We start from the raw sequence: 23,745 nt of genomic DNA on the forward strand, positions 1-23,745 counted from the left end.
TTACAGTGGTTTTGCATCATTTTTTTTAATTTTACCACTTTTGGTTTTATCATCATTACTGTAATTGTCATGTTTGTCTTGTAATTTTCCATTGTTATGACTGTTCTCTTTATTAATATTTTTAATTTAAATCATAACACAATTTGTTCTCAAAATTTACACATACAAGTAGCATATTTTTACTGTCCATTTTTAAAATGTATTTACTTTTCAAACTAAATAAATTAAATTGAATTACAGTCAGTCAGAATCAAGTAATAAATGAACAAGTACATACAGATATTCAATACATACATACATACATACATACATACAGAAATAGTAGTTATCATAAAAATAAAAAATAAATAAAATACACACGTTTTGCAAACTCTTCCCCCACTTCATGTATATCTTTTAAATTCATTATAATTGTCTTTCTCTAAATTTGAGTTCATTGTCACTGTTGTTTTGTCATGCATTTGAACACAGAAGATAATCTTGTCTTGTTTTGTTCACCAGTGCCCCCTAGCTGCATATTATTCTGTGCTCTCTCTCTCTCTCTCTCTCTCTATATATATATATATATATATATATATATATATATATATATATATATAGGCCTCCCATCCGCCACTCATTCCCTGTCACTCTCTCTCTTCTGTTATGGCTTACGTGCATAAAGTGAATCCCCCTTAAATCACTGCCTATACACTTTCTTTTTGCTTATCTTTTCATCTATCCTCTATGCTCTTTCAGATCTTCCACTGCTGGTTCATGGAGGTGTATCATCTCTTCTACTGTCCATTTCTGTCCGAGAAAAGACCAGATTGAATGGAATGGACAGTGGTGAGGTTTATTCTGTTATACAAACACAAATCATAGGTCACCGTCCACCATGAACTTGTTTTCAACCAGGCAAACTGAATGTGACCTCAATACAGTTAATCGGAGGATAGGATGAGCTGACCTAACCAAGCAGAAGTACAGCCCACTTGCATACACACGCCGTCAGTCTGTTCTATGGCAGTGTCCGCTCTGTCGCAGTGTATAGACACTGCCAGTTTTACATGGATTCACACTAACATCACCACCATGGATGCCTGGATACAGAGCTCTAGTTGAACATGAAGACACCTATAACATATTCATATTATTCATATCCCGCCGCACATGACAGAGAGATCAAAGTGAGCCCATGGGCACCCCAGAGAAGCTTCGCCTCTTCAGATTAATAGAAAACGAGAGCAAAAATGGCTGCCAGGTGGGCGGTTTTTACGTCCTTAAACTGTGACACTGTGTAAAGATGGGGCTACCGTGGATAACTGCAGTCAGTTTCAAAACCATCCTAACGGCTTCACAGCACAATTGTGGACAGACAGAGAGAAAGAGAGGCAGACAGATATATTTTTTTATCTCTTCCAGCTATTCATACATTTGCTGTTTCTCATCCTCATTTCTTCAAGACATCAGTGCTTTCTTCTCTCCAAGTGTTTTCTCTCATTCTCTCTGTTATTGCAGAATTGTAAGACAAATATATATTTATATGTATTTATATTTATCTATATAGCTTTTGTTCTTTTCATTGCTTCCCTGTTGTTTTCCAAATGAAGGAAACACAAATCCAGTGGGTCCTGTAGAACATACAAAGATTATACTTTTTTTGATACTGTAGGACTTCTCAGTGAATACATGCTAACAACTTCCAGCACATTTTTGTGCAGAATTACAGAATTACTGTCTAGTCACCTTCTAGGATAGGAAGTTTTAACTTGGTAATACAGAATTCCATTTTATTGTTTTATGTTTAAATTGATATTTACGATAATTAGCAATACAGCTGTGTCTATTCTTCTCTGTATCATAAAGTCACTGGCACATAGTTCAAAAGACAATATTCATCCTATATGGGCACTTGACAATGGCACAATTTGTACAACTTTATTTTTTATAATCTCTTCATAAATTTATGCATTTTAATTTTGTTGCTTTGATATATATGATATTTATTTGTAACTCAAGCTGTTTTTCTGAATGGAGTAACTATTGGTACCTTTTGTTAATGGTACCATTGGTTCTGGTATTCCTATCAGCTTTCTAGGGAAGCTGCTTTGTTCTATTTTAATCACTGTACTGCATTTAGTTGGCAGTAAGTAAGCCTAATATTATAAATCCCATAATGTTGCCCTGTGGTCTAAGGTTATATGCCAGAATTGCATAACTGGAAAATGAAATAAAAATGAGCAGTACAGAATCTACTTAAAAAATTTGAATGGAAATAATTCCAGAATTGCCAGTACAGACTTGTACTTCGATGAAAGCGAGTGGTAATCTTACTTTCCTTAAATGTAGCAACATTAATACACGCTGTAAGCTGTTATAATAATAAACAAGGCGATACATAATGATGGCTACAGACTCTGCTCACCCCAGTGTGTCTCAGCAGGAGTATGTTCTCACTGACCCTGACTCTCCTCTGGACCCAGAGTTAACTGCGAGAGAGAGAGACAGAGAGACATAGAGAGAGTAAGAGAGACAGAGAGAGAGAGAGATTTACTGTGACAGGTGCTATATATAGTGCTACACAGCATTGCACTGCACTCTCCAAAAATGTGGTTTACATTACAGTATGCGACTGATGCTGTGGTTCTTGGCATGCTTAAAAAAACAGGTGCCGACAGGAGCGGTGCCATGACAGGCCCATTGCTGCCCCGCTGCAAGTTCCAAAAAATGCTCTTTGCAGTGAAGCTGCACTGACAGAGTGTTAGACAGACAGACAGGCAGGAACACACTGGTGGAATGGCGGAGTAGACTTGGCAAGAAGAAGGCATCAGAAGGAGAGAAAACACTCCTCACCTTCGCTCTGAACTTTCCTCAAGGTCACGGAGGGCGTGGAGATGGCTGAGGCACGGAAATTTGGGGGCAATGTTTCTGAGGAGTCCGAGGTGACTCCCCTCAGGTCCTTCTCTCGGAACATCTTCCTCCATGAGGGCGAGCGAGTGAAGGTCTTTGTGCCATCCTGAGAGACAGACGGAGACAGAAACCGTCACCCTCTGGGCTCACATATCAAAGATCAACCACAGTTGCGTGGAGGTCCATAAAGCATTTATAGAAGTGTGTATTCTCCAAGGATGACTGCATGTCTTTTGCAACTTCTTTTGTTCTGAATAACAGCTTCTGGAAAGCAACATTTAATTTCTTGAAGATTTATTATTATTGTTATGATTTGTCTTTACCTCATCGGGCCTTCTCTCTGTTCCCATGGAGATGAGAGCGTTGTACTCCTTCTCCAGAAGCTGTCTGGCCTGAGAGGACGAGGAGTAGGAAGACAATAAAATCCTCAGTCATAACAGTGAATCATGGATTGTGGATTGGAGACAGCAAAAACCAAGTATTTTAGTCACACTTAGACATAAAATCTTATTTCTATTACTTTCTTGCTTTAAGATTTTGAAGATTTGACAACGGGGTGAGAACATTTCACTTGTCAAGCAAAACGTAACTTTAAAACCATGCTAATGTTTTGTTCTTGAGAGAAAGATCAAACACAGTCAGGATGGAGCAGTGGTTGGGACAGCTGGGCTACCTGTGTGTTCTGGTTGGGGATCTGAAGAAGCAGGGCCAGGTCGGTGTAGTCAAAAGTGTCGTCGAGAGCCAGCAGCGCCCCGTGAACCCCGCTTTCGGTCAGATTATCCGCAAACTCCTTCAGACCCACAGTCTGCACCCAGCACATCACGCGCTCGTTCGACCACACCATCACATCTAGACGGGAGGGGGGCCAAGCTTGTTAGAACGTACCATTATCTTTTTAATTGGCTTATCCTTTATTCATCCAGGTGAGTCTCACTAAGATGACACCGTTTCAATGAAGGCCTGGCCAGTCAGGTGTCAGGTAGGTGGATGAAATGGGGGGCAGTGTTGTGGCTGAACAACTGCAACTGTGACTAATTAATCTGGTTCATTAATTCATCTATCTTCCACCAATTAAGAAAAAATGTCAGACAGAATATCCACAACTGGAAACTCCTTGAGACCTTACAAGCACTCTCGTAACACTTGCAGGTTATATTTTGGTTTAAGTCTGAACAAACACTAGAGTGGTGCAGAAGGGGAGGAGGTCATGAAGGAGGCCTGAACGGGGAGATGAATGTAAGGGGAAGTCACCTTTGTTCTGATGTTGACTGTCGTCTCTCCTCCTTTCCAGCTCCTTCCTGTCATAGTTTAATCTCTTCAGACACATGATGCCGTAATGCAGGCTGACCCTGAGAGAGAGAGAGAGAGAGAGAGAGAGAGAGAGAGAGAAAGAAATCACAGCCATGGGTTTGGATGCAAGTCAAGAATGTGACATGATGTCACTTCCATACGACATGGCCACCAGGTACATCAAAAGACATCAAACTCAGAGCAGCAGAACAGGGACTTTTGAGCCCCTTTTGAGGCAGAAAAGTAGCTATATACAGTATAGGGTTGTAACACTGTAATGGTTAACATAAAGCATAGGGTGAAGAATGGCATCAGATACAATCTCCGTGAAGCACTGGGTGCTTGGAGCCGAAATGGCGCCGGGCCCATACCTATGGAAGCTGTCCACCATTTTAAGCTGCCCCCTCAGCTCCTTCTTGGTCAAGTGGTCCAGCATGCGGGCATCCACCAGGGACTCCATGAAGTAGCTGCGGTACTGAGGCAAGCCCAGGCTGGGCAGCCACTCGTTCCCTACCCACTCATGGTTCATGTCCCCATAGGCCAGGATCTACAAAGAGACGAGGACATGAAGCAGGTGGAAACGAGAGCATAAATCACGCATAGGAACGGGAATACAGCGACGGAATAGACTGAAGCAAAAGGCCAGAAGGAGGAAAATAAAAGGCAGGTAGACGGGAGGAAAGGGGAAGAGAGGGTGGACTGGAGGGGATTCAGAGCACAGAAGCAAAGCGAAGAGATGTAGGGTTCTGGAGCTTGAGAAAGATTCAAGTTTGCACATCTAGTCTTTGCGAGAATTTGTGCAACTGCATGCCTATGTGCTTGCAATATGCGCATGCATATTGCATGTGTGTGCTCATATACATACTATTAGATGCCTTTTTTGATTTTAGTTCAGAACAGGTACTTACCTGATCCCAGCTAATCTCTTTCAGCTCCTTGTAGGTAGGGGAGGAGAAAGTAGAGAAGGAAAGACGGAAGGAGAAAGACAGAAGGGAAGAAGCGATTGAGGGCAATTTGATTGAGGGAAAATGGAGGTAAGGGAGAGCAGGGTGGAAAGGAGGACCCAGAGGGAGGAATACTTTGTTAGTGAATGGATATTAGTTGGAAAAATTCACACTTAAACGGAAATTGAGGAAGCAAGGGGTTCAACTCTACTGCCTAATTAGGAAGACAGACAAAGAGAAAGAGAAACAGAAATGAAAGAAATTGAATGCCGGGTGGCTGAATTGCAGGTGAAGAAACTGCCCTAGATAAAATGGTGTCTCTAATGATAATAAATTATAAAATGGCCGATTTTTTCTTTTTCTTGAAAGCCATGCCACAGATACTCACAGGTTTGGTGGCAGTGGCCAGCGACTCCATCTCAGCGTGTGTCATCCACACATTGCTGGTGGACTGTAATCATGTCCAGTCGTGGGGATTTAGAGAAATTGGAGAGAGAAAAGCATCACATGAGATATGATTGAGATAATGAGGTAATTAACGCTTTCTATAAACAGCGGAAAAAGTGTAAAATTAATTTGTAAGAAAAAATTAATTAAGTTAGAGAAAATGACCTAAGGCCCTTCTAATATAACTTAAGTATAAACAACATAGGCAGACATTCACAGAACTTTGGTTCAAGTGGATAATAAATCTTTAAAATCATATTTACATTATGACCTTTACACTTATATTTGGCAGGAACTGTAGGAGTAATAATTCCAATGTATTTGTACTTGCACTTTCTGCACATGGCAAATTGAAACAAGCAGGGTGATAGTGTAGATAGGCCTGTATTGGAGTCATAAAGGTAACAGTGATTGGGATCATATGCACTGTAGGTAATCCACCCTATGGGGAGTCTGCAGTGTGTGTGTATAGTCTGTAGTGTGTGGGTACACTCTGCATTGTGAGGGTACAGTCTGCAGTGTGTGGGTACAGTCTGCAGTGTGCGGGTACAGTCTGCATTGTGTGGGTACAGTCTGCAGTGTGCGGGTACAGTCTGCATTGTGTGGGTACAGTCTGCAGTGTGTGGGTACAGTCTGCATTGTGAGGGTACAGTCTGCAGTGTGCGGGTTCAGTCTGAAGTGTGCGGGTACTGACGGAGCGCGTGCTGGCCGGGGCAGAGGGGCTGGTGAGCGACACCATCTCCTGGATTGCGAGCCGCAGCTTTAGCCGGTGGAGCGGGTTGCTGATGCCGATCTCCCTCTGGATCTCCGTGTCCGACAGGTTAGCCATGATGGCACCGCTCTTCACATTCGCCCGACACGCTGCTACATACCACGCCGGCATCCCCACCCACAGCTACAGGGGAGAGAAGCGAGCAAAGACGGGAGAGGGAGAAAATGGCGGAGCAGTGAAAAGTGCCAGAAAGACGACCTTAGTCAGCATAATTCACAGAAGAGAGGGAAATTATTATTTTTCCTTGGTGGCTGCGTTGACTGAGAGACACCGTCAGACAGACTCATTACCTCCAGCCAGGAGACTACAGTGGGCCCATCCCAGGAGGCGAAGGGCAGCCCCTGACGACAAGCCTCTTCCAGCAGCTCATGCCTGAGGTAGTGAAGGATAAATACATATTAAAGTAAGGTCACCTGATCACGTCCATTAAATTCCAAATAGCCAGTCATAATCTGGGTAAATGGTGAAAAGGAAGCTGCGAAGAAAGATATTTTCTCACTTCTTCTTGCTGCGTCGATCCTTGTCCACAGATCCAGCCAGCTTGGTCAGGCCCAGAGGGTCTGCAGAGCCCAGGTCTTCAGAGGGTGTGGAGGCTGAGAGAATAGAGAGGGTGTCAGCACAGATACAGCTACAACTTTGGCCCTATACGCTATTCATCTTGAACAGGGCAGCCATTTTAACTGTAGTTGCTACTGTCTTCTGCTTCTATTTTTAAAATGCTTTCACCACCCACCTCCCTTTTTCTCCCCAGCTTGGAAAGTCCAACTGTATTCAGCAGCGCTCATGCTGCTGTCTTCGCAGCAGAGTGTAGACAAGCACGCACTCTCCTTAAAGCATGTGATGTCGCCAGCTGCTTCTTTTCACACCGCAGCCCACAAGCCAAGCTTGCACAGATGAGTCAGACACTTAACGCGCAGCACTACCAAGCAGACCGCGGAGGCCGGATCAACCAGCGGGCTCGCTAGATAGTGCTGAGGCGCGGATCCTGGCCGACTGAACGCTCCCTAACCCTGAGAAACACTGCTGCCAATTAGGCTATGCAACAGGGGCTACTTGCCACAGTTGGCACAGTCAGGATTTGATCCTGGACAACTGGGTCAATACATGCACTGGAACTGTCCCTTAACACAGTTGATGTGATGACCCACCCAGCAGCCCCTGCCTTTATTTTTAACTAAGCTACAAAAATGTGACTTCGTCATCACACAACAATTCATCACACTCAATGATAAACTATGCGGTACTACAATGAACGTCAGCGGCTGTGCAATGTGCATATTGCATATTTGTGTTGCTCTTTCTTTTCACCCAGTGACGCAGACTCTCTCCCGGGCTGGCCCATCCTCCCTTTCTCCTTCTTTCCAAAGAGGCGGCCGATGGAAGACTTGATGCTTTTCTTCTTGCTGGATTTGTGAAGGGAGTCCTGACTGCTGTTGGAACTGCTGCCATCTGCTGATAGGCTGAGACACCAGAGGAAAGGAAGGTATTCACATAAGCCTAGCGCACAAGCAGGGAGGGGTTGCTGAAGTTAATGCTTATACATATCTGAAATATCAGTCCTGGTTCACTTTAAACTTTGAATACAGAATTTTTAAATACAGAATGTGACAATAAGGATATGTAAAATATAGGCAGAAGTATTTTTTATGTATTGGAGAACACATTCAATTAGTTTAATTATTTGGCATACAAGCTGGTATTTATACAAGTTGGTAACCTTTTACCACTGGGAATATTCAAAATTCCAGCAAAGATACACGTGTCGTAGTTTGTTTAATTGGAAAAGGCTGCATTAACATTAAAAAGTCCCTCTCTGTCTTGATTTTCCATCTTCCAGTAAAGGCAATTTACTGCCATATTGACATACCATGAAAATGACATAGCCTGTAGTTTTAAATATCAGCTTACAAATCTGTAATACAATTTTGGACGTTGGGAGACAAAGATGTCTAGAAAAGACTAGTGGCTGGCTGACCTGCGGAATTCACGATGGTCATCAAGCCCTGCCCCTGGATGTGTGTGAGTCATTCTGTCCAACCGTAGTGCACGAGGTGTGGGAGGAGGAGTGGAGTCCAGCAGGGCCAGGGACCTGTCATCCTCCTTATTGTTCTGAAGTGAAACATTTCCTTTCAGTAATGCTGGCGCCTTGGCTAATTCTGTTTAGAGCAACTCTGGGGCATAAGGAACTAAAAATCCCCCCGTTACCCAAGTGGCTTGTTAGAAACAAAAATAAAAGGCTAGGCAGTTCCTGCCCTCATGGCCAAAGGTGTCTCTGTTTATGCTGCCATATGCAAAGAGAGACTCATTTACAACAGGAACTGGAGGCAGTGTAACTTCCTGTCCACATCCCAGGACTTCAGTCAATGGTCTGAGTTAGCATTAAAAGCAGACCGCTGCCTTCAAAGAATTGACAAGACCTGGAAAACAGTTCTAAAACTCAAGTTAAACTGGCAATACAAACTCGAACACATGAAGCTGCAGCAGGATTAGAACTCCAGCTCAAAATGACTGACACACGCTTTCTACAGACCCGGAATGGCAGCGTACCGGTCGGTCAGTCTCCCGGGCGGGAGAGTGAGGCAGGCGGGGCGTGGAATGTCCGGAGCTGGGGGGCGAAGGGGAGGCCAGGGTGGAGGAGGTGAGAGAAGGGGGGATGAAGCCCCGACCAGTCCCGTCCCTTCCTCCGCCTAGAGAGGATGGGGGAAGCGGGGGGCCATCCAACGCAACGCTGCTGACCCGGCTCTCGATCTCCTCCGCCCTCAGCTCTGTGCTTTCCTTCTCCTCCTGAATCAGTCTGGGGGGGGGGGGGGGGGGGGGGGGGGGGGGGGGCGGGGGGGGGACGAGAGAGGAGTAATAATGAGAGCTACGATTAAACCTGTTCTCGCTTTCTTTATACCCTCCCTCCCAAACCCCAAAAGTCTTGCCATATATCTTTTTGACCTACATTCATTATGAAGGATGCATATCCTCACTCCTTTTCGCCCTTATGAACAAAACTTGCACAACAACACTTAGCAGCTTAACTATACGTGAAATCAAACAGCCACTAATTTCCCTGTGGACGCTACATGCTAATTCAGGCCAATCCAAAACAATGACACTGCTGAGGAAAAAGAGAAAAAACTGCATTATTGATCAAACCATTGCAAGAATATGGACCCCAAGGAATCAGAACCTTTCAAAATCCAATAGTGAGTCTTGTGTTCTCCCTAATACAGGTTCCTGACCCCCAATGAGACCAGCCTAAGTGGGAGAGAGAGCCGCTCACTTGATCTCTTTGTTGATGGCCTCCAGCTGCTCCTGTAGCATGATGGCCAGGGTCTGCACGTCCGTCTGTCCGCTGGGCGACAGCAACTCCGAGCCGAACAGCGTCTCCCTGTCCTCCTCCTCGTCCGAGCACCCACCCTCCACGCCTCCCTCGAACCCGGGGCCCAGCAGGTTGCCGCTGTCCCATTCTCCATACTGCAGGGAAGGGGGGGAAAGTGAGGTTAGCGTAAGCAGCGTGGGCTTGCTGAGCTATCCCAGACAGTGACACGGTCAGGCCTCATGTGGGCCACGTCACCTTGCTGGCTTCATCTCTGGCGCCGCCCCATCGCCCGCGGTGAGCCCGCCTGACCACGCCCCCGGAGGCGGCATTGCCATAGTGATCCAGGTGTGTGGTGGAGCCAGCCGGGAGGGACCCGCCTCCTTGGGAGTATCTCAGCTCTAATGCACTTCCTGGGAGGGACCTGACAAGGGCAAGGGCAACAAAAAAAGGGGGGAGAGGGCAGTTGAGGCCACTTTGGCTGTTCAGCTTTAGGAGAGGAATTCAACACAACATGCAGTAATTAGCATGCTATGATCTAAAATGGCATTTGTGCATTATTGTTCCCTAATGTATAAAGTGTTTGTTAATGCTTTTACGAAACATAGATACCCTTCAATCGCCAATGTGGCTAACCTGGAGTACGAGGAGCCAGGCCGCCCTCTCAGCTGATCCAGCTCCAGCTGAATCCTCTCCAGCTCAGCTATTAGCTGGTCCTGAGAGAGAGACAGGGAGAGAGAGAGAGCGATAGAAAGAGGGAGAGAGAATCAATATAGCATGCACATACACAGAGAAAAATTAATGAACTGATCCAAACCCATACCGTCTAGACGGTCTGAGCTAGAGACATACCTTGTTAGCGAGGAGATCATCTTGTATCTTCTTCATGTTTGCTAGCTCCTCTGAAAGGGCATTCTGGGAGCAAAAGAGAGAAAAAAACTATTTTGAATGCTGACACGTGTAATGAGTACAGGATAAAACCGACATGAGGGTCGAGGCGCACCTCTACACTAACCAAAGTAGAGCACAGTGCAGATTAAATGTATCCAAGTTTGTTTGAATACATTCTAGTGATTAACTTGAACAAAAACATTTGGTTAAGCAAACCGCACTTCAAAGATTAGCATAATTTTATCTGGTCATCGATCTTTACCAACAGTGCTGGATCATTGCATATTGGCAGGGCAGTAAAGTGTGACAATATTGTTGCACTTGCGATTTAACAGTGCGAATATAAAAACATATTTGTATTGCACCCATGTGACAAGTTGTTTAGTTAAATTGTGTTTCATTAATATAAATGTTAAATCTGCCAGACTCAGAGTTCAATGAGCTTTCTCTTCTAAGACGGATAATTGCGAGCACTATGGGAGATGTATTTCAAGTTGTCACTATCATACAAAGCCGAATCACAAAAAAATGTCTTCATCCCAAACATTATGGAGCTCACTATACATAGTTTGCACTTCACTTGTGAATATTTGTTTTATAATAAAGCATGCCAACCGAGACCAATAGAATCCCCTTTAAGGTCTGTGCTACAGTGATTTTCTCTGTGCTAGTAAATTTTTTTAACCTTATTAGCACTAGTGCTACAGGCTAAAAAACGAATACAAAACCCTGCATATTGGCTATACCAGAGATAAACATTGCTTATTTCCCCTTATCCTGTCATCCTATATTAGCTTAACAGAGGAAACCAGTGTGCTTATGTTCCCAACAATGAACAAACAGAATATGTATTCATCTATTAATACAACATCTCAGCAAATAAATGCACATTGAACTTACACAACAGGGAGTTCACTAAACTAAAAAAATTCAAACATTATGTTAGCAGCAAAGCTTGGGGAGGGGAAGGGGCGAACACAGTATTAAGCTACCATGTGTTGCGTGAAACCTGTTTGAAAATCAGAAAATCACCAGGGATGTTTTCAAAAGCGAACAGACTTGCTGAATAAGTTGGCTCAAGGCAGTGCTCTTTCACTGCAGCATAGATAATTATGCCATCGCACAATATTATTGTATCAAGGAAGCACGCTGAACCTGCTTACAATCACCCATTTTATACCACACCCTTTCATTGACTCTTTCATAAAGATTCATCAAAGCGCATGTGACTTTAGACCAGGAACTATAATTTTTATAAAATCTGCATGGTTCCTAACGATGAAGTGTGGGACAAGGCTTCTGTTGACATTACGAGACACCGCCCTCCCGAATTAGCCTCGCTGAACAGCCACGCCCGGGTTTGAGTGCAGCACCTTCTCTTCCAAGGCCGCCATTCGCTCCTTCAGGTGAAGCTGTAGTCTCTCATTGGACTCCGAGAGGAGCTTGTCCACCGTGTCGGATAGCCGCTTGTTGTGCTCGTCATTCATTCGCTCTCTCTGTCTCGCCTGGAAAGGAAAGGGGAAAAAAGGAGGGGCGGGGTGAAATGGAGGGAAAGAGGGGAGGAGCTTGTACTGTACAGGACATCCACTGCGCTTGACTGGAAGTGGTGCTGGATGGTGAGCGGAGAGTCCTTGGATGCAAATGGGGATCGACAAATGGGTGGTGTAGAAAAGAGAGGCACTATAAATAGACAGAGAGAAAGAGAGAGCGAGAGGCAAAGAAAGAGAGAGATAGTCACCCTCTGTAGCTCCTGATTCTTCTCCTCCAGTTGTGCCTCCATCTGTCGCAATCGCTCTTCAAAGTTGCCATGGCGTTCTTCCGCCTGGGTGACAGAACGGGAGGGAGGGGTGGAGGGGAGAGAGTGAGTGAAAACGAGCCAATAAAGCACATGCACAAAGACTCTCTTCTGGGATACACCACTCTCATACTGCTACAGTACCACAAGAGATTCCAGCAGGCAGAGAGGAAGAGAGCCCAGGGTACGGTGAAACAGAGGAGCTGAAAGGCGGAGAGAGGGGCCCAGAGGGGGAGCGGCACCTTGTTAAGAGCGGCCACTCTCTGCGCGAGCTGGGCCTCGATCTCCGGTAGCGTCTCGGCCCTCTGCAGCGTCTGCTGCAGCTTCTGCTTGGCGTCGTCCAGTCGCTCCTGCAGCTGCCGGTTCTTCTCCTCGCTCTGGTCGGGTATAGGAGGGAAAGAACGAGCGTGGAAGACACTTATGTCCGCTGATCATTACTCCTCCCCCAGCAGTACTCTGTTCTTAGAGTGGGGACAGCAGACTTCCTCCCAAGGTCAAGATAAATGTCACTCTCCGCCTCTAAACTACACCAGCGTCCTGCCCGCAGACAAGACATGGCGAGCAAAGAACGATTATATAGTCCTGACTAATACACGTCGTCACATTTTCGATTCAATTTTATTTGCATTGCGCTTTTCACAGAGAACTGTCACAAAGACACTTTACAGAGTCGACTCTACATTTGGACTGTAGGCCTATCCTTTCAGTCTTCAATATGACAATATTTACTTCTGTAATTTCTGAATCATGTAAACAGTAACGTTGGTACCTGTCTGTAGAGAGACTCCTTGCTTGCCAGTTCATTCTCTAGTTTGTCTTTTATGTCGTGGAGTGAGGTTGCCTCCCTCTGGGCGCTGAGGTATCTGCACGGAACAAACACAAACCAGACTAGTGTAAACACTGCATAAAATGACTCACTCAGGAAGAAGCAAGAGAGCTTTACTCACAGGAAGACGAAGACAAAAGGATAGAAACCGCATTAAACCGTTTTTCATCATAAAATGTCTCTTTGGTCCAAGTTCAAACACCGGTGGAGAATTGTGTGTAGGAGTGGCAGTCGGTTAGAGAGTAAACTAAAAAGAGCAGGTGAGGTAAAGTACTGTGGGAAATTCAAGTGCAGATAGGACACAGAACAACTGAATTCTGGGTCAAAGGAAGGCTAAACTGCAGTAGAGTGAAAATTACCTGCGCTCTAATGTAGTAATCCTCTCCTCCATATCTTCCCTCTGACAAAGAGCCTAAGAAAAAAGAGACAGAAACTATCAGGCAAAGTCTAAATAAACCATCTGTTTCTGCATTGTAGATAAACCACTCAATGACAGTAAATAGCAGATACACAACGAAAAGGCAGAGGGGCGCAATGATAAATGGCTGAATGTGAACAAGTAAGCTCCAGAGAACAGAGAAAACAGATACTTATGATGGTATAATAGACAATTGCCCTGTTTAAAGTCTATCACACACGCACTCTGTAAAGAGAGTCAAAAGCCCCCATTAAAATATGGAGTCATTTATATATTGAAGAATACTATTTGTTGCCATTCAAAAAACAGCAAGAAAAAAAAATCGCTGGAAAGCCATGTTTTTTTGTTGCCTGTTTTGGATTTCACTTGCAAACTCAAACAGGCTCATTAGCTCCTTTCATGTTGTTTACAGTTCTCAGGAAACGTGGATTTGGAAAACTCCCTTTTCAACAAGACTTAAGTTCTATAAATCCCAAGCAACTTTTGCACTTTCAGCAGACAACAACCAAAGGAAGCTGCACCTAAACACACAGGTACAGACTTGTTCTTCTAGCCCATCAATTGAATTTCAAACAAGTTGGCAAAGTTCTCCTTGACAACGTATGATAACATCCTCTACGGTAGCCTCATATTGGAACTTCCCCCATTCCAATCTGAAACTTGCGTAAGCCTGTTGCATAGTTCCAGGGCAAATTCTATGGCATATCACCACCAAAATGATTTGCATTTCACATCCCATAAACTCATAAATGAATCACGCAATACATAGTTGACAGTGACAATCAGTTTTGGCTTTTGTTCGTAGGGATTCCTGTGTTTTAATTCATGACACTTTTGTAGATTTTAAGTCATGTTGAACAGCGGTAGATAAAGGCAGTTTCCAGAACAGCCCCAAATGTAGGACCCTTCGGATTCTACACACAAGAACAGTCGAGACATACCCACCTCTTTAACATCTCTCTGCAGTTTCTGATTGGCCTCCTCAGACTTTGTCAGCTCCCTCCTTGCAGCAGCTAGCTGTTCCTCTATTTCTCCTACCTGACAGACGGAGACAGTGGGTGGTATAGGAGATGAAGTTATTGGAGGACAGGGGACAAAAAGACAGCTGTTCATATTACTTCAATTCCTTTGGCAAGATTTTACAGTGACTGTGATTCCACAACTGCCCACAAGAGGGAAGTGTGGTAACCCATAAGTCAGCTTGTGTGCTTTGAACTTAGCTATGAAATAACTGCAATGAACAAGCCCTCGCTCTGTGAAAGTCACTCCATACTCATTTTTCTTCCATATTCGCTCTCGAGAGATTTATAAAGAGAACAATTACGAAAAAACACAAATATCATAGGAAGGAAATGGAAAGTGCGATGCAATCAGTTATTCTTTAGGGATTTGATGGAATAGAGAAATGGGATAAACAACCCTCTTACAGTGGTTTTTAGTTCATAAACTGAAAAGTATTTGTTTAATCCACTTTATGTGAGAGGTTGGTGTAGGAGTGTTGTGTCAGCCACATCGTAAAATTACTGTGTTTTATGGATATCACTATAAGTGAAAGTGAAAACAATGTGTTGCAAGTCTACAATATAAAACAAACAGTAGCAACAGATTTTCAAAATTTAAATCATCTATGTATGGACACATTTTAAACAGTTTGCTTTTATGGAGATTCTGCCGATTCAGAATACCATATAAAACAAACCCCTATATAGACCCTAAATATAGTAACACAGAATCTGATTTGCAATTTTTCTACCCAAGTTCCCAAGCAGACTTAATATTTTATATTTCAAATATATTATAAATATCGGAGGTGTGACCTTTCAATTAAGATTTAAGTCCAAAAGTTAATGCATGTGGCAAATTGTTAAATGAAGATGTTTTTATGATGTGAGTGACCAAAGGTGGTAATGGTGAACAGATAAATCCTGTACATACAAGGAAACCTTTATGTGGGCCCACGGGAAACCATTTGGGGCTATTATTATTTAAAAAAGAAGAAATCCAAAATGGCAGTTAATGGATGTTAGTAGACCAATACTGAAATTTCATGGCAGGATACGTACGTTCAGGCTAAGCCTTGGCAAATGGCATAATGTTTATGTCCTAAAAAAGCAAAGGTGTGCCAGTGTAAGGTCCCACCTGTCGGCACATGAGAGCCAACCTTTCCCTCAGCTGGGAGAGTTCTCCTCTCTGTCGCTCAATCTCTCCCTCTCTCTGTCGGTCAACCTCTCCATCATCCAACACGGAAGAAGGACCGTTTGGCAGGCGCTGAGAGAGTGTGGAAAAGACATGAGAAAGGAGGAAAATCAAGTCGACGAGAGAAGAGAGAGGGAAGGGGTGATAAAGAGAAAAAGGACTAGAGATGCGGGGAAAAGCTCTTGACAAATATTAAATGGCGCTGCGGTCTACGCACACTAGTAGCTGTATAGCCTCTTTTAAAAGACTATCCTTGTCGAAACACACACAAATACCGTATGCAAAACCACCTTACCTCTTTCCCATTATCTAACCCTTGTTGTCGTCTTTTGATCTGGTCTCTTAAGGAACTCACCTGTAAGCCAAAGAGAATAAGGCTCAATGGCTTGCAACTGAAGCAGAGACTTTGAAAAATACACAGCGCAGACATAACCTTACCTCCTGGGAGGAAGATTCCAGCGACTCCTCTAACACAGAAACCCGTTCGAGGGCCACGCGCAGCCTCTCTCGAACCTAGGGCCAGAAAGGGGAGGAGTGGAATGAAGAGGAGGGAAAAGAAAAAGGAAAATGAAGAAAGGGAAAGAATACAGAAGGCACAGGCACAGGAGAGCCGGACAGAAGCAGGGATATGATGGTGGAGGAGGTTGTGACCGGCTGTAGTATAAGGGGGTTGGGGAGGATAGTGTGTGGACTGAGACAGTCAGAACCACTGAGAAACAGTCGGCACACCATATATCACCTCTCCTTTTCTTACTGTCTCCCTCTTTCACCAACAGACATTTCAAGCGTGGCAACGCAGTGCTCATCATTTCCATGGTTACATCTTCCTATAGGATGGCTCTTCCTTTCAAAGTGTTATAACATACTTTCCAAGTGATAAGGATTACCAGCGCTGGCATTTTCAAAATTAGAATAAATCATTAAAGGTAAAATGTGCACTTTGCAAGTTAAAAATGTCTATAACTATGCGTTATACTGGCCAGAATTCTAAAGGGGACCTGGTAAAAGCAACATCTCCCCCTTGGCTCACCTTTTCATCCAGAGCCTTGTGGTGCTCGAAGAGGGACTTCAGGGCCTTGAGCACCTCCACTTCACTGGAGACCCCAGCGGGGGACTGAGCCTGCCTCTTCACCACAGTCATCCTCAGGCTGCGCTCATGACGGGACACCAAGCACTCCAGGTGCTCAAGCAGCAACTGGGGGAAAGAAAGAGGAAGACAGGAAGTGAGGTCACAAAGACAGACCTCTGCAGACAGATAGTCCATTTGATAGACGAGCCAATGATCCAGGAGTATTGCAGGTTTAACAGTTACCTCTCAATAGCGAACTCTTGCGCCACTGAAACATCCGGCGAGCAAACCTCCAATCCAATTTAAATTAAACTAAGATTTGAGGGCTCTGGCCTCCAGAGCTGGAAATGCCATTCCTGATCATAGTGGCTCATGGGAGATGTATGCTCTAGTAACACTAGTGCATGCTACTGAGAGAAGAAGATAAATAAAACAATGTGAGGACAATAGGGAGGGAAAAATAATGGAAACTGAACAGAGAGGGCAGTAGTGAGAGAGAAGAATTTGGGTCATTGTCCCTATAACTACAGGAGTAGCTAGTGACAGGAGCAGAAGGAACACAGACAGTTCACAGAGGTGAGTTGGGTCGCCATGCCTAGCTTTAGGAGCCTGAATAACAGCACTGTCTTAACTTCTGACCATCTCAACCAATGGAAAATGTTTTAATCAGCTTGCGTAAGTACACATTGGTCTAAAATGCATTTCAATCAAAGTGACAAACTGCTTTTGCTGTTCTTGATTAAAACTATAAGGTATATGTTTTCTCTCTGCTTTCTAAACCCTTCTAGGCTAATCATGTCATCTGGTAATCCAGACTGTACCTCTGCTTCAAAAATCACTGAGAGAAAAGGAGTGGAGTGGCTGTCTGTTACCCGTTTCAGCGAAACAAAGAGATGAAAACAACCAAAAGAAAGCGTTCACTTACGACTGAGAGAAGATGACAGAACGTGAAGGACAGTGAATAATTCTGACACCTTGCCTTCCCTCAGCTTAAGCATGCTCTGTCAGCAGAGTTAGTTCTCAGGTTTACAGCGAGGGAGTCGTGGCTCAGACAGGGATGAGAGGCGGCGACTGACCCGTGTGTTGTTCCTCTCTGCCTTCAGCTCAGCGATCTCCTCTTCCCTCTCCAGGAGCTGCTCCCTGCACACGTTCAGCTCTTTGGTCAGCACTGCAAACTCCTGAAGAGAAACAGAAAAAAAACCATCAAACGACACGTAGCGTAAGAGCACACACACACACACACGCAAGCACGCGCACGTACATGATCACGCATTCCCACATGCATGCGCACACACACAGACGCAAGCACCCACGCAAGCACACGTACATGCTCGCATGTATGCACACTCACACACACACTCCCTCTGTGCCTTGCACTCACACACATTTAACTCTTTAGTTAGCATTGCAAAGCAAAACATCACACAACTCCTAATAAAAGAGCACACAAATATAGTGGACATACAATATATTGCTTTTAAAAAAGTATCCTTCTGTAAATTAATATTTCCAATATCATAGTAGTTTTAATCCGGTTTCAATTTTCCAAGATTGGTTAAATTACTTTAAAATGGCACATTTTACTGTGTTATTTCATAAACAAGCACATAAGCACGAACCACACGCACGCACGCACGCACACACACACACACACACACACACACACACACACACACACTTGCACGCATGCACACACTCGCATGCACACACCCACCAGAAAACAGATTTTTGTCTGGTTGGTGGACTTTTTCAGAGTGTGTGTGATGCACTGTATCACATAAATATCTTTCTGTGGTGACCCTTCCAGACTCATCATTCGATTTGGTGTGCTTTAGCATTGCTGTTACATCACACTGTTACACACTGGAGCATAACATAAACTCAGATAGCACTGCATGAAAGCACAATAATAATTGCACTCACCAAAGTGGTTACTGCAATATATTTGCGTGCACACACAGAAACACACACACACACACACACACATACACACACAAACACCGCTGACTGTCAGGGTATTTACATCCATTTCAGGCAATCCATGTATGAATTACAGCACTTTTTATATATACTTCCCCCTTTGTAGGAGACCAAAAGTAATTGGACAAATTAACATAACCTTAAATAAAGTCATCATTAACATTATCTGAAATTAAGTACTTAGTGGCAAATTCTTTGCATTCAATGACTACCTGAAGTCTGTGACCCACAGACATAGGCAGACGCTGGGTATCTTCCCTGGTGATGCTTTGCCAGGACTATACTGCACCCATCTTCACTTGCTATTCGTTTTTAGTTTTCAGGGCTTTTGCCTTCAGTCTTGTCTTCAGCAAGTGAAAAACACATTCAGTTGGATTCAACATTCCAGTTTCTGGCCATGAAAAGCTCATCGGTTGCTTTAGTAGTATATTTGGGGTCATCGTCCTGCTTCAAGGTGAAGCGCCGTCCAATGAGTTTTGAGGTATTTGGATGGATCCAAGCAGAAGTTTCTGTAAATTTCAGAATTCATCCTGCTGCTGCCATCAGCAGTCAGATCATCAATGAAGAGAAGAGGGACGGTACCGGTGGCACCCCTATATGCTCAAGCCATAACACTACCTCCACCGTGTTTCAAAGATGAGGTGCTATGCTTTTGATCATGAACAGTTCCTTACTTTCTCCACACTTTCCTCTTTCCATCACTTCGGCACAGGTTCATACTCGTCTCATCTGTCCATAAGACTTTGCTCCAGAACGCTACAGTTTTTCTTGTATACTTTTTAACAAGCTTTAGCCTGGCTGTTCTGTTCTTGAGGCTTATGAGTGGTTTGCATCTTGCAGCAAACCTGCTGATGCTGGTGTAGTATTCTCTTTGTGGTAGTCTTTGACACCTCTATACCTACATACTGTACAGTGTTCTTCATCTGTTGGACTGTTGGGAAGGGTTTTTTTCACAACTGTAAGTGTTCTTCTCTCATCCAGTACAGTGGTCTTTCACTGTCTACCAGGTCATTCGCTATTGCTGATCTCACCATTGCGTCCCTTACTTCTTGCTAATATGTCAAACAGTTGATTGTGGCACACTCAAAGTTTTAACTGTCCCTGATCGATTTATTCAAATTTTTCGGCTTCACGATGGCCTGTTTTACTTGCAATGACACATGCACTTACATGCATTACAAAGCCAACACTACAAAAATTGTGTCACGGTCCAAATACTTACAAACTGCACTGTACGTGTGTGTATATATGTGTGTATTCAAACCCATGGCAAAAATAAAACACAAATTCAACACAGCATAGTACCAACAGTCGGGCACTCAATCTTCCATCTATTTAGTCTATTTTAAAGCATCATATTCCAAGGGCCACATTTTGTACTCACTCCCCGCATCTTGCACTAGTCTCTGAGGTCATGTAAATTCAGATAATGGCAGTACTATTTCTCTTCAGATCCTTTGCTACATGCTAAATGAAAAATAACAACAACCAAAATACTTGTAGAATATTAAAGGCAATTTTTTTTTTGGTTTTTGGTTTTCAGAAGGCATGAACAACAAACAGCATGCACATCAAAAGAACCTGAAGGATTATAATATTAAGAGTAAGAATGTTTCTCAGATTATGCGAACAGTTGAAAATATTATTTACAGTCAATATTCATTTGCAAGGACTACATACTCACACATAGTAACACATTCAAAATATTACAATATTGTGACAACCAAAAAAATCTTTAGGAAAAAACCTGATAAAGGCTAATCTACCCGATATGATTTGCCGTTTTATCACATAACTGTTGTTTTGCAAACTGGAATATTAAAATAAAAATAAATCTTGTAGAAGGGGTTAAGATTTTAAAAATTTCTTACTGGTAACCACAAATTTGTTCCTAACAACACAATCCCAGGACACGAAATACCAATCAATAGCATATTGAGGGATCCAGACTAGATCTGAAGTAGACCAAACTGTTTCTCAGCCATCTGCAAGAGCCATCTGGACCACTCCACTGACCATCACGCTCTCCGCATAAACACAACTCTTTAGCCAAGCTAGTATATTTAGCTTCAGTTTACCCACTCTGGCACCATAACAACGCAGGACCACAGGCTCCCCTATAGTTCACTGCCATGCGCAGGTATGCTGCACTGTCACTCAGAAATCAGGCACAAGCGTGACCACTCCCACCACTTGGCTGACCGCAGCTTTGCACGCGCTCACTTCGCCCACCGGTCCTCTCATTAGCAGAGGTCACTGGAACCGCTGAACAGAACACCTGGCTCCAGTCGTTCTGCTCGCCTTGCCAACTACAAGCAGTCAACATGCTCTCGCTGAGTTGCCTGTTTTACGGCACGCTTATGTTTCCATTCCACAACACATGCGCCTACATAAAGAGGCAGGAATCAGAATAATAAGTAATGCACATTTGGCAGAATTGTTTTATTCTCAAAATCCACAATATGACAATTTGTAATTATAAAAAGGTTTTTTTTTTCTCTGCGAAGAGATGACCAGCTGTTTCTGTAAAAATCATAGGCAGAATTATCTCAGTCATCACAAGATCATATAAAACTGATGCCGCTGTTATTGGCAAACAAATAATATTACACTAAAAGCTGATTCTACAAATGTAGCAGTATGTTGCGTTACATTTGCATATGAAGACAAACCATGCCAGGCTGTCAAGCAAGAGTACCCTTTGCCTTGTGATTTCCTTGTGATGAAAACTATTGAAATACTATGAAGCCATCCCAGCCCAAATCTTTCAAGCAATAATCGGAAATGAAGTTTTAGAATGAACCCTTCAATCCTCTGTTTGCATTAAAATATATAAATCCTGACAGGCAATTTGTCATTGTGAAGCTTCTGCTAATTCTGTGAGTCATTAGAACAAAGCTGTCAGATATGCAGGTTGCCCAAAAGCCCCATGATTAACATGGGCCAATCAAACATTACATTCTCACTCTCTCCAGGGTAGTGCTGAATGGGGAGCTGTCCAGCAATAAGTGGTGCTGAAAGCACTTTCTGTTACTTTTCCCTACACTTACACCTTTTCAGATACATATTTACATTGCCATTGTCAAGTCAGCAATTGGGGTGTTGTAACCCCAAGCTAAGTAACATAAATATACGAGCTGCACAGTCAGCGAACGAGCTCGCGCACTGGTCAGCTTATGTTTGAGTCACTGATCCACTCATTCAGTCAGTCAGAGATGCAGACACAGTGACACAGATGGAGAGGAAGAGTAGGGGAGAGAGAAGGCTGTGCAGATGGTGACACAGTGGGCCCATTGGCGCTAGGCCTTCTGGGATTGTATCTTGCTGGGAATGGGCTAGAGTTCCCATTGGCACCGCTGTCCCACAACTCGCTTCAGTCCTCCTCCTCTCTGACTCCATTTCATTCTCACTCTCAGTTCAGTCAGTTGAGTGGCTGTGGTTACCCATGAATGCAGGGTCCAGGGGATGTGTGTGGTGTATTAACCGCTTCCCTTACTCCCAGGACAACGTAGGTGCAATTGTGCTGTAAGGTCCAGACAGTCACTTATTCTCTCTGCCTTGCTTGCTTTCGCTCTTTATCTCTGTGTGCTAACTCACAGCACCTAAGAATAGATTCTCTGGAGTCCAAATTAGCATGCAACAATATGTAAATTGAGCATAGATTTGTCGGTGTCAGAGCCTGTTTTGTATAACCATCTCTCTCTCACTCCCATATTCACATACTTCTAAAGCTTTGCGAAAATGCCACCGCAGCAGTAGATGAAGACTACTACCGGCCCCTCACGCATCATGTTGGTCTTTTCATGAACGGAAGTGTCTTCTTATGAGTCAACTCAATGTATTTATATTAGATTCACTCTCTGTCAATGCTGTGGTTGTGGTACTTTAAGGTACTCTAACATTGTCAGTCACCTTGTACAAAATATACCTCCATTCTCTCTCTCGCTCTCTCTCTCAAAACGTCCCAGTGTCGGTATTTTGACTGACACTAAAGTTTATCTTCTCTCTGTGGTTTAGGCCATTCTGTTATGTAACTAACACCATGCCCCTGTCCTTTGATAACAAATTCTGAATCGATGTAGAAATGTAGTCCAAGCACCTCCTCTCTTCTTGTCTGGGTCTCTCTCTAAGTCTGGTCTCAGTCTCTAGTGAAATCTCTTCCAGTGCTCCAGCAGCACAGCGTGTATACAATGGACCACAGCTCTCACTGAGCATCTTTATGGTGACCTAATGCCTGTTCATATGTATAACGTTTATGACCACATATAAATTCAGAATCCCTAATCATAGGGAAATCGGGGGGCTGGCACTGATAATGATGGAAACTCAGAAAGTCCTTTAAGTAGATACTGTAAAATGAAGGTTGGATCACTGCCACTCCTATGCCTCTCCTTGTCCTTCCTGCTTGTTTTACTTCCTTGAACCTCTCAATAATTCAGTCCTCCCCTCCAGCTCCGTACCCTTCCAGGGATACCTCTCTTCCATCATCAACCATCACTCAGTGGACTGCACAGTAATCAAAACTTATTCAAGAGATCATCCCAACAGCAGCTTCGGTGGGACATTCTGATTTGAACCAGACAATACCAGGATGTCTCCTCATTTTTTCAATCATTCATAAACTCTTTAAGATTATAATAGGTTTTCACTTCCAAGGGTCAAAGTATAGAGGCAAGATCATATTGTCATAGCAACGGCAGACCGTGTGCGTAGACATAGCCACTCCCTTACCTGTGGCAGGGCGATGGACAGCTGCCTTTGTAGCGAGTCCTTCTCGTGCCCCAGCTCCCTCAGCCGCAGCTGGGCCGTCCCGAGGCTGTCCTGCGTCTCCCTCAGGCTCTCCAGCAGCCTCTCCCTCTCCGTCAGCATGTTCACCATCAGGGACTCCAGGTTGCCCGTGCTGCCCCCCTCGTCCCCCCCC

General features: G+C 43.9%; 1 protein-coding gene across 1 annotated transcript in view; it reads right to left on the bottom strand.

Annotated features, from left to right (window-relative positions):
* LOC118220199 (liprin-alpha-3-like) overlaps window positions 1–23,745 on the bottom strand; it is a 26,966-nt gene continuing 3,221 nt past the window's right edge. Inside the window, 31 exon segments of the mRNA XM_035403917.1 lie at window positions 1–1,613; window positions 2,408–2,471; window positions 2,836–2,998; window positions 3,216–3,284; window positions 3,566–3,741; window positions 4,144–4,241; window positions 4,554–4,729; window positions 5,091–5,117; window positions 5,515–5,577; window positions 6,268–6,468; window positions 6,636–6,717; window positions 6,845–6,938; window positions 7,654–7,805; window positions 8,321–8,454; window positions 8,893–9,139; window positions 9,614–9,807; window positions 9,908–10,073; window positions 10,286–10,365; window positions 10,502–10,564; window positions 11,914–12,045; window positions 12,279–12,362; window positions 12,578–12,712; window positions 13,105–13,198; window positions 13,521–13,573; window positions 14,525–14,617; window positions 15,719–15,847; window positions 16,071–16,130; window positions 16,214–16,288; window positions 16,806–16,970; window positions 17,921–18,022; window positions 23,556–23,745. Coding sequence (XP_035259808.1) covers window positions 2,419–2,471; window positions 2,836–2,998; window positions 3,216–3,284; window positions 3,566–3,741; window positions 4,144–4,241; window positions 4,554–4,729; window positions 5,091–5,117; window positions 5,515–5,577; window positions 6,268–6,468; window positions 6,636–6,717; window positions 6,845–6,938; window positions 7,654–7,805; window positions 8,321–8,454; window positions 8,893–9,139; window positions 9,614–9,807; window positions 9,908–10,073; window positions 10,286–10,365; window positions 10,502–10,564; window positions 11,914–12,045; window positions 12,279–12,362; window positions 12,578–12,712; window positions 13,105–13,198; window positions 13,521–13,573; window positions 14,525–14,617; window positions 15,719–15,847; window positions 16,071–16,130; window positions 16,214–16,288; window positions 16,806–16,970; window positions 17,921–18,022; window positions 23,556–23,745 — 3,550 coding nt within the window. The 3' untranslated portion in view covers window positions 1–1,613; window positions 2,408–2,418.

The sequence above is a fragment of the Anguilla anguilla genome, chromosome 2 (genome assembly GCF_013347855.1).
Source record: "Anguilla anguilla isolate fAngAng1 chromosome 2, fAngAng1.pri, whole genome shotgun sequence".
NCBI classification, from domain to species: domain Eukaryota; kingdom Metazoa; phylum Chordata; class Actinopteri; order Anguilliformes; family Anguillidae; genus Anguilla; species Anguilla anguilla.